General features: G+C 38.0%; 1 protein-coding gene across 1 annotated transcript in view; it reads right to left on the bottom strand.

Annotated features, from left to right (window-relative positions):
• The window catches only part of MAP7 (microtubule associated protein 7), a 100507-nt gene that overhangs the window by 20275 nt on the left and 69345 nt on the right, over positions 1–10887 (bottom strand). Inside the window, exons 7-9 of the mRNA XM_023528389.1 lie at positions 9545–9658; positions 4797–4924; positions 142–257 (exon numbers count right to left, since the gene is read on the bottom strand). Coding sequence (XP_023384157.1) covers positions 142–257; positions 4797–4924; positions 9545–9658 — 358 coding nt within the window. The remainder of the gene's footprint in view (positions 1–141; positions 258–4796; positions 4925–9544; positions 9659–10887) is intronic.

The raw sequence follows: 10887 nt of genomic DNA, 5'->3' as shown, positions 1-10887 counted from the left end.
CTTTTTTCTTTCCTTTAAGGCAAAATGTTATTCCCTAAGGCAAAGCCAAACCATGTGGGGAGAATAATTTCCTTTCAGAGGACAAAGGCTACTACTTCTCCAGCATGGGACAACCCAGCCAGCCTCTTATATTTCACTTACCAAAGTCGAGAAGAAGCAGGTGATCTGGCTTTGGGATTGGACGGAGACGCAGCCCTTCGGATGCTGGATGTGAGGTGGAAGGGTATGTTTTCTCTCTCCCTCTCTCTCTTATAGCCCTAAGTTCAGAGGAACACAATAATTAGATTTTTCCACGCATTGGACAACCACATGGGACTTCCTGGCAGGTGTACAGGTTGGTAATTATGCCTCTGGTAGATCAGTCCCTGGAGAGGAAGGCCCAGGGCTCTTTACGAGAGGTTGGAGTTAAGCAGTTTGGGTAGCTTTTCTTCCTTTTACCCAAAGCATTTTAATTTGGCTGAAGTCAGATCAAAGAGAGATCTGAATAGGAAAACAAGGAAGAGTGATTTGAGATGTGGAGGTTTGGGGAATGAATTTCATCATCTGTACTTGATAAGACAAATGAGGGAATGAACCTATATAAACATATATAATCCTCAGATAATCTTTTCTTTTTCTTTAAAGTGCCATTGAACCAATTTTTCCTTTCCTAAAACTGGCCTCCCTTTAAATGACCTTATTTAAAGGGAAGGATAGGGATAGATTGGAGTAGGAATAGCAGGAGAGAAGCAGTTTGGAAAAATGTTTGTGAAATAATACTCTCACATGCAGGTAGATGTATTTACCCTCTCAGTTCTTTTTAATGCCCTTTCATCGGTCGAGTATCCAATCACCTATATGGGTACCACACATAAAAAGGTGCTCCTGATTCTCATCCTGTTCTGAGTAAATAGCTAGGGGTCTATACAATAATCTTTCTTGTTAACACTTTCCACAGGCTAAGTAAGGTGGGAAACATGCATCAAGCTTCTCATGTCCACAGCCTGGACAACGTACCAGCAAGACAAAGACTTTAATTTTACAATTAGAGTTAGATTTAGCATACGAATAACCCTCAAGAGAGACGATACAGGCTGATACTCCAAGGCAGTGCTATCGAACAGAACCTTTTATGATCATTAGAAAAATGTTCGAAAACTATCAGGTTGAATATGGTAGCCATAAGCCACATTTGGCTGTTTGAATTTAGTTCTAATTAAAATTAAATAAAATTAAAAATTAAATTCAGCCTCACAAAACATTCCAAGTTTATGGCTCAATAGAAGCCATTTAAATTTAGACCTAAATTCAAATTAAAATTGAAAAGTGAATTAAGAAAACAATGCCATTTATAATAGCATCAAAAAGAATAAAATATGTAGGAATAAACTTAACCAAGGAGGGAGAAGACTTATACACTAAAAACAAGAAGAAACTGCTGGAAGAAATTAAGGAAGACACAAATAAATGGGAAGACATCCTGTGTTCATAGATTGAAAGACTTATTATTGTAAGATGTTAACGCTACCCAAAGCAATCTACAGATTCCATGCAACCCCTATCAATATCCAATGTTACTTTTTTGTAGAAATAGAAAAATCCATCTTAAGTTCATATGGAACCTTGAGGGACCCTGAATAGCCAAAACAATCTTGAAAAAGAACAAAGTTGGAGATCTCGCACTTCCTGATTTCGAAACATACTACAAAACTACAGCAATCAAAACAGTGTGGAACATCCCAATAAATTTAATTAATGAAAAAAAAACAACAACAACAACAGTAGGGTACTAGCATAAAGAAAGAAATAGACCAGTGGAATAGAGAACCCAGAAACAAACCTTTGTGAGTATGTTCAAAAGATACTTGACATGGGTGCCAAAACCACTCAATGGGGAAAAGACAGTGTCTTCAACAAATGGTGCTAGGAAAAGTGGATATCCACATGTAAAGAATGTAGCTGGACCCTTATCTTACACCATATACAAAAATTAACTCATAATAAAGACCTAAATGTAAGATTTAAAACTACAAAATTCCTAGAAGAAAACATAGGGGAAGCTTCATGATGTTGGATTTGAATATGACACCAAAAGCACACGAAGCAAAAGCAAAAACAGACAAATTAGACTACATCAAACTTAAAAATCCTATGTGACAAAAAAACACAATCAATAGAGTAAGAAGGCAATCTATAGAATGGGAGAAAATATTTGCATATCATGTATCTGATAAGGGATTAATATCCAGAATATATAAACAACTCCTACAACTTAACAAAAATTAAAATTAAAAATTAAAAAAATAAAATACAATTAAAGATTAAGAATTAAAAATGGGCAAAGGATTTGAATCGATATTTCTCCAAAGGTGATATACAAATGGCCAACAAGCATATGAAAAGATGCTTCATATGCATTTCTCTAATTGTCAGTGATGCTCAACATCACTGACAATTAGAGAAATGCAAATCAAAACTGTAACCTAAACTCATTAGGATGGCTGCTATTAAAAAAAAAACAAAAACAAAAAACCAGAAAAACAAAAAAACCCGCACAAAATAAGTATCGAAGATGTGGAAAAACTGGAATCCTTGTGCACTGTTGGTGGAAATGTAAGTAAAATAGTACAGTTGCTATGGAAACAAGCATGAAAGTTCCTCAAAAAATAAAAAATATAATTACTTAAGATCCCACAGTTCCACTTCTGGGTATATAGCCAAAAGAATCGAAGGCAAGATCTCGAAAAGATATCTGCATACACATGTTTATAGCAGCATTATTTATAATAGCTAAGAGACAGAAGCAACTCAAATGTCCATGAGCAAATGAACAGATTAATAAAATGTGGCATGTACATACCTACGTATGTGTGTATACGTGTGTGTGTGCACACGAGCGTGTCCACACATATACCCACCCCCAGGAATATTACTAGCCTTGAAAAGAACGAAAATCCTATCACATGTTATAACATGGACGAAACTTGGCGACCTTATACTAAGTGAAAGAAGCCAGTGCAAATACTGCATGATTCCATTTATATTGCATTTAGGTACCTAAAGTAGTCAAATTCACAGAAAGTAAAATGGTGGGTGCCTAGGGGGCTGGAGAGAAGAGGATATGGGAAATTGTTTAAGAGGTATAGTTTCAGTTTTTCAAGATTTAAAAAGTATAAAGATTGGTTGCACAACAGTGTGAATATACTTAACACTACTGAACTGTACACTTAAAAATGGTTAAAACTGTAAACTTTGTTTTTTACTACAATTAAAAACGTTTCTAATTTAAAATTAAAATCACTCTGTCAGTCTCACTAGCCACTTTTCAAGTGCTCAGTAGCTATATGTGGCTAGTTGCTCAACTGGATATCAGAGCTCTCGAGTATATATGACTCATGGATCATTTTCTAGCAGTGAGTATTTGCCTAAAAATTTGGTTCTAAAGAGGTGAAAAGAAGGCCAATAGATCAAATACAGTAACAGGAAGGCAAAAAAAAAAAAAAAAGAACGGTAGAGGTTCTGGATCATGTGATGAAATCCCTCTCACTTCATTGGTTGGCCAAAGACAATCTCTCATTCTTCCCACCTGGAGTGTTAATTTCTGTTTTTATCCACGGCAAGATAGTTTTCCTTTGGTAAATGTTTTCCCTCACCAATAACTACCCAAAGTTTGGGGCCAAGATGTTCTGCTGATCTATTGCTTTCTGTCCATAGCTGGGACCAATGTGCCAATGAAAGAAAACTCCCCAGACATCAAAGTTCCTTTCACCTTTGGCCTGAAGGGCTGGAGGTCTGACTCAGTCATGAATTAAATGCCTTTTCCTGAAAGCCTGAACAGCTTGAAAGAAAACTGCCTGTAGGCAAAGCCTTCAAATTCTCACAACGCTGGAATTATACTCAAACATCTAAGCAAAATCCTCTTAAGTGTCCATCAGCTTTATAAATCTGAATTGCTGTTGGAACTCAAGATTTTAAAAAATTGTTCCAGCCTTTCATTAAATGGGTCATGTTACTACCACAGGAGAGAGGGAGTGAGACTTTCTGGTTGACTGGCAAGTCCTTTGAGACTAAAGGACAATATCTAAACATCATAGAACAATGTCTACATCTTTGAACAGATAGCAAATAACACACAGTTAAAACAAAGGAGAATAAATATTCCTGGAGACATACAAGTTACCTCACTGCATTTATAGCATGGTGAAAATTAATGTTAGCTCAGCTACTTTGCCAGTGATAACAAGTACAAATTATATTCTTTACTTGAAAATCTGAGTTCATAACATAGCCCAATAGCCTTTCAAGTATTACTTAGTGAATAACTAATGTTTATAAAATACTCTGTCACTGTATTTTAAGATCTGGGCCTTGACAAGGATTAGCTAAGCAGAGAAAAATTCTTTATATTGCTTTTTAATGGACCAAATTTAAGAGTTCAGCCAGCTTCTGGATATGGTTGGAATAAAACGCAGAAGCTCCTACTCCTTCAAAGATTTTCTACTTTCAGAAATAAAAGTATGCTGACCCTGCATTTATTTGTACAAAGACACCATCAGGATAGGTTAGTCACTCAAACACACTTGGACAAAGGACAGTTTTCACTTTCAAATTCAAATTATTAGGGGGAGTAAAATCTCCATGAGGAGAGGAAGTATGGGGACGCTACCGCCCAGCCAACCAGATTCAGGACTGGTGGGATAGATGGGATGGTGGATGTCGCCACTTCCCAGTCTTACACCCACAATGCACCTCGGGGTGCTGTCTACTCTGCACAGAAATAGCACAGACTCGCCCGGCCGCTCCCAACGGCTACTCACCGCTGTGCCATGAACAGTCCTCCTTCGCGCAGAGCCCTCAGGTGGAGTTACAAAGAATTTTGGTCGATCCATCGGATTTCTAGAGTGTGCAGCTTTGTAGGGCATGATGTTGATGGGGCTGCAAGATGCTGAACGAGGACAAATGGGGATAACTAGGGTGCAGGTGATTGTTTTACACACAAGAGTGTCAGAAGAGCAGTTGAAGGAAAGCCAAAAGCAGGTTCAGGAAAAGGAGCAAAGCAGAGATAGAGAGAAAAGTAGGAAGAAGATGTTATTACCTAAAGGTGTCCAGAACCATCATACTCCAGCCCTATTAGTTTACGGTGTGTCCAAAAGGAAGGCGTGTCCAAATGAAAAATCTGGAATATATAAGCTCTTTTGCTATTTAAATACCGATTAAAGATATAGATGTAATCCAATAATTATAGAAAGCAATGACCTTCTATTCCTATAGACTGATGGTTCTGGTAAAATGCTACATTAGCGGTAGATCATTTTTATATAAGGACTACTTATAATCAGATTTTTCCTAATTAGCTATAAGACGGAACAAAAGGTGTAAAGACAGGAAGCGAGCAAACAGGCAAGCAACTATTTCAGGAATAAAGTTCAACAGCCAGTGAGAAAAAAGCAACTGAATTTTTAAACAACCAAGTCTTACCAGGTGTTAAGACTTGTTACAAGGATAACTAATAATTTCCAGGAAAAAATTTCTGTGAATGCGTTATCCACTTAAAGGCGAATCAAATGCACGCTTCTGGGTTTTCCCCAAAGCCAAGGCATTTGATGGTTCATAACACGCAGCAGAACACGTGGGTAAAAAGGATGTCATCATTCAAAATGGTGAATAGAACATAAATATGTTAAAATTGCCAAAAATAAAGTTGAATCATGTATAGCTTTTACAGTTTTACTCAAGATGGAATATTTTTTGAAAAACCACAAAGTTTCTGACCATTCACTTCCATTCATCAAATGATTCTGAGCAACAATGGGTTTAAAGACATTCATGTAACACTGCATAGGTATCTGAAGTGTGGTTACTATGGCTGCAAAGTTCATTTTCAGATCTTGTCCAGAAATCTCATTTTCTAGCAAAAGTAAGACACTTAAATAAGACTGCTGAGGAGAACTATATGTATTTAGACCATGTCATAAAATGATTTTACCCAAGCCTAGACATGGTAGGAACCCTTTAAAGAGACCATTATGTCAGCTGAATATAACAGTATTAATAAATTAAAAACTCAAAAGTTCACAAGACAAATTCGTGATAACTTTAATTTCAGAATTAGAGTTAAAAAATATGTGATCTTGGTTTAATCTGTAGACAAAAAGTTGATTGGATTTCAAGTTTATTCGCGTGCTCTCATCAAATGCCTGGCAGCATCTTCTGGTTCTCACTGATCGGTTAAGGCAGTGAATAGATTGGGAACTTCATTCTCTTTTCCCATCATCTGAAAACAGACCTCTGTTTCTTCAGGAGAAACCTAAACATTTTACGTTCCCTCGGTTCTCCTTAAAAAAAATGTGTGTCATATTTGGGAGTTTACACAAAACTTTGCTTCACACCTTAATGATGAGGGAAGATTCCTTCGTGTAGTGAGAAGGGAGGACTTTGTCATTTGTCTTGCTGTGACCGCAGGGAAAATGATTTGAAAATAAACTCTCCTCCAGTGCCACAGCAAAGCATTTGCATTTCCCAGACAAGGAAAGAGATCATTAATGCAAAACTCTTCCAAGCCAATCAAATACATGTAAAGAATAAACATCCTGGCACAAGGCACTTCTGTGGGATTAATGACCAGGAGAGGCACACATTGCCTATGGCATGGCCAGAGGCCATTAACCTTGCTGAAGAATCAAGAAACTCTTGACAATGGCCCTGCTCTGCGGCCATGGTTATGACACTGAAAAAGGAATGAAGCACAGAAATATAATTTCTTTTCTCTCTAGGGAAAACAGTAATTTCAGGGGGTGTCTATGGAGCGTTTCTGAGATGATCCTAGATGTAAGCCAATCCCATCATGCCTCTGGCTCATTCTTTATTATGGTAGTCAGCCAACATTAATCATAGGATGAAAATATCTTAAACCTGTCTAGTGCAGTCTATACAAAAATCTTCCAATTTAATTGTTCAAGAAACATTGCCTGGCTAAACTAAGCATTATCAATTCCTTCTAAGGATATTACATTTCATGAGATTCTCATTGTTGTTCTGAATAGCAACTACTGTCTACTCCCCCCCCCCACCCGCCCCATATCCCAAAGTAGTTTTATTAAACACAAAAATTCTTTTATGGAAATGTCTTTGAGAAAGTTTTCCACAATATCTGTACTTCCTTCTACTCTTGGTAGCAAGCATGCATCAATTTAGATCATTCAAGATTGTCTATATGAAATAATGAGAAAAGATAATGCAGTTCAAGTGGTTGGAGTGCAACACAGGGAATAGAAAAAATATATAATAGAATTAATATTTATTGAGTGCCTAATATGTGCAGGCACTATTCTAAGCATTTTACATGTATTAACTCATTTAATCCTGAGCTCTAATAATCACATGTATTTTTAATGCTTTTTAAAAAATGGGCATGGAAAAGTCAATCCAAAGCCGAAGCCACAAATGAGAGGTCAGAGACTCTGATTTCTGCTCTTATTGCTTGTTCTGCGAGTTTGCAATCAGCGAACATCTTAGGGGTAAGGATGACTGTTTTGATCTGCTTTTGTAACCCTGGCTCTGGATATAAGTCATCCTCTTGCCAATGGCAATCGGATATAAGCTGAATTCAAGAGACAACACTAAAATGGAAAGAAAGACAAGAAAGAAAATCGACAAGAGTAGATAGAAAAAGTGTTTTTGACAATATAAATGTAAGAGATGTTGACATATATAACTTCAAATGAAAAGTTTTAAAAACCAACAATTTTGTTTCATTAAACATAAGCTGTATCAATGCAATGATAGGGAACAATGATCCAAGGAAAGCATTAATAAAACAGGCAACTCAAGGAAAGGCTATGCATTGCCTCAGTAAAGTAAATTAGAGAAATGTATCAATTTTTGAAAGGAGAATGGAAAAGTTGCAAAGCAAAGAAAAGCTATATAAAAAGCAGATAAAAAGCACTTGATTAAGCAGAAAAATGAAGGAAGGTGGGAAGATGGGCAAGTAGAATGAATGGAAAATGAGGAAGTGGTGTTGGAAAAGACTAGAGGAAGAGTGAAAGAATTGACAAAAGTTAGTGATGACAGAAATAACAAAGAAAGACAATTTTCTAGCTGTGAGGCAGTCCTTTAGTATGGAAACATATAATGTGGAGATTCATAAGCATGATAACCATTAACTATTATTTATATCCTATGAAACAGAATTGAAAAGCAGTTTTAAAGGTTCTTCAATTAGCTGGACACAAAGAAATTCTTCCGTGACTTGTATAAATGTTTTTTTTTTTATGCCTATGAATGGCATATTATCTTGAAATAAGCTGCATATTTTTTTCTCCAGAGAAATCTCAGATGCAACATGACAGTTGGCAACAGAATAACTTTACAGAAAACACAGAACCCTGTGGTCCAGCTAGTTGAATGCACAACTGCACACACAGCATCACGCAGGGTGCCAAGGATGGAGCGCAAGCACGTTTAAGATCCAGCCCACTGATTTTCTAAGTGGTTCTGGTGTAAGTCAATCTCTGTCACTGCACTTGGTTTCCACAGGCAGGTGGTAGGAATGCCTGCACTTGCTTTCTTGACTGCCTCCCAGGGGCACTATGAGAATTCGTGTTGATATTAGCTCATCGGGTACCGTAGATGAAAGACATCATAAAGCCACCAAAAATTATTTGTAAAGAGGGCTAATGATCATGAAGAGGCTTGCAGAGGCAAAGCATTTTTTAAAAGGGAACTTTATGAAGAGGCTATACAATTTCCTAAGTGCCAAAGATGAGGGCTGGTAGACTGGTTATACATACTAATTGTGCCCAAAGATATTCGGGAATACTCAAATCAACTCACCACCAGAGAGATGTTGCCAAGAGCCTATTTCCAGCTAGCTGTAGGCTGTACACTAACTTCTCATTAAATTAATTGGCTCATTCAGGCACTTTTTATATTTCAAAAAAGTAGAGAAGTTATAACTAATTATAATAACTAGTGCTTGGCACATTTTACATATTTTCAAAGTGCGTAACAAATAAGAACACTATAATTAGCCTTCTCCAAAAGTCTTAAGAGTTGTGCAAGGGTACTCTTCCTAGATCACACATAAAAGACTGGCAAAGGGAAGGTAAGTAGGGAGCCTACAGCCACACTATGAAACTCTATGCTTAAATCGGCCTGTGCCTTGATTTTATCCCCAAGTCCATATGTTAGAATATTAAATTATTTCTACTGCTGATCTTCTGCTTAGATGCAGGGACAGAAAGAAAGGCAGGGAAGGGACATGTATTTCTGGTAATGCTATGAACAGACAGAAGCCTCTGAAGCCTCTGATCACAGGGAGGGGCATCCTTTGTCTGCCTGGCATCTGGTGGTCCAGATAAGATGCTAAGATGGATGATAAGAGAAAACAATGCCAGGGGCACGAAACCAACACCAACAGAAACAGTTTCAAAGCCATTCTACCCAGAAGAGAGAGAGGCACACATTAGGAAAAACGGAGATGTAATTAGATGATTATTGGAGGCCCAGATATGCTTCAAAAGGAGGACTTTACCTCACCAGGAAAGTTGCACCTTGACAATTTTACCTGTATCTCCAGACAAGGCAGCTGTACTTTTACTTCTGGCCAGGAACGAATGTGTGGGCGTCAGCAGTCTGTTAACAACGCTGCTCTCCCATGGGCTGAGCTGCAGGCGGCGAGCTAAATGTCACCACATAAGCAAGATGTTAGCAGGCGTTCTTTCCAGGAGCAAGAGGGCACAGAGTATCACACCTACTGTTCCCAAAGCCGGGCCTTGGAGAGAGCCGGCTCTCCAGAGACGACAGCTGGTGAAGAATCAGGGTAGCAGGAGCCCTGCCCAAAGGCGCAGTTATTTTATAGTGTTGCCTTTCTTCAAATGTTGTTTGTGGCGGGCTCTGTATTAGTTTTATGGATGCGGATTTTGCTAACCACCCTCCTTTAGTAGTCGACAGGTAACAAAACAGAAACGTTATTTCAATTACAGGTTTGGCATGTATCACTGACTACAGTCGTACATATCTGCCCTCATCAGGATGGGCAGTGGACTGATGGCACACAGCTCCACCAAAGGGCTTCCTAAGTACCCTAAATCAGCAGTCCCCAACCTTTTTGGCACCAAGGACCAGGGGTCTTAATGAGAATCTAATGCCTGATGATCTGAGGTGGAGCTGAAGCGGTGATGCTAGCCCTGGGGAGTGGCTGCAAATACAGATGAAGCTTTCTCACTGGCCCGCCGCTCACTTTCTGCTGTGAGGCCTGGTTCCTAACTGGCCACTGACCGTTACTAGTTCACGGCCTGGGGGTTGAGGACCCCTGCCCTAAATAATCAAATCCAACAGAGGCTATAGCAGTTTAATGCAAGCTAGATTTATATATAAATAAAGATAGACAGGATCTCCATTAAACTTTGCTAGATCTCCACGAATTGCTACTTGGGCAATTGGGGGAAATCAAATATAATAAAAGAGGACTCATGAAGAGTTCTGTATAGAATTTCCTTTTTATTTTTTCATTCAGCTATCTAGGTTTTTTCGGATTCTTGTTTGGCAACAACATAAAAATTTTTTTGGGTATGAGTGTAACTTTGGCGCGCTATAGTTTTAAAGAGAAGCGCCAATTTTCTATATATGTGTTATTGTGGATTTTGCGTGTGTGTGTGTAGGGTCTGTGGAAGATATTTTTAATAATGCAATAAAGTAAGGTCCCAAAGTATATTGGGGCATGGCAAGTCCATTGTTAGGAAAGGTATGCCAATTATAAATTACTTTGCTTATATTAGCTTTTAGTAATGGCCCATAAAAGTACAGAAGCTACTTTCCTAAAGTACCAAAGAAGCGGCTTGCAAAATCCTACAAATATCACTAAAGTGATCGTATAGCTCTAAATTAGAACATACTTTCAAGTCACTT

This window comes from Pteropus vampyrus, unplaced genomic scaffold (genome assembly GCF_000151845.1).
Source record: "Pteropus vampyrus isolate Shadow unplaced genomic scaffold, Pvam_2.0 Scaffold24, whole genome shotgun sequence".
In the NCBI taxonomy this organism is placed as follows: Eukaryota; Metazoa; Chordata; class Mammalia; order Chiroptera; family Pteropodidae; genus Pteropus; species Pteropus vampyrus.
This window is presented reverse-complemented; position numbering and strand designations above follow the sequence as displayed.